Raw genomic sequence first — 240 nt, forward strand, 5'->3', positions numbered from 1 at the left:
CCGGCAGATCCCAGCAGGTCCCTTCGATGGGCTACCAGAGCTGCAGGAGCTGGGGCTGCACCAGAACCAGCTGGAGACACTGTCCCCGGAGCTCTTTGTGCACAACAGGAACCTGCAGAAGCTCTACCTGTCCAACAACCTCCTCGCCACCCTGCCGAGTGGTGTCTTCTTGCCTCTGCATGCCCTTGCCAAGATCACCCTGCACGTCAACCGCCTGCAGGAGATCTCCCCTGGCGCCTT

At 61.7% G+C, this 240-nt stretch overlaps 1 protein-coding gene across 1 annotated transcript in view; it reads left to right on the forward strand.

Annotated features, from left to right (window-relative positions):
* LRRC15 (leucine rich repeat containing 15) overlaps nt 1-240 on the forward strand; it is a 2,139-nt gene that overhangs the window by 768 nt on the left and 1,131 nt on the right. The window contains exon 2 of the mRNA XM_010142107.1: nt 18-235. Within this exon, the coding sequence (XP_010140409.1) occupies nt 18-235 (218 nt within the window). The remainder of the gene's footprint in view (nt 1-17; nt 236-240) is intronic.

This window comes from Buceros rhinoceros, unplaced genomic scaffold (assembly GCF_000710305.1).
Source record: "Buceros rhinoceros silvestris isolate BGI_N320 unplaced genomic scaffold, ASM71030v1 scaffold32138, whole genome shotgun sequence".
Lineage (NCBI taxonomy): Eukaryota > Metazoa > Chordata > Aves > Bucerotiformes > Bucerotidae > Buceros > Buceros rhinoceros.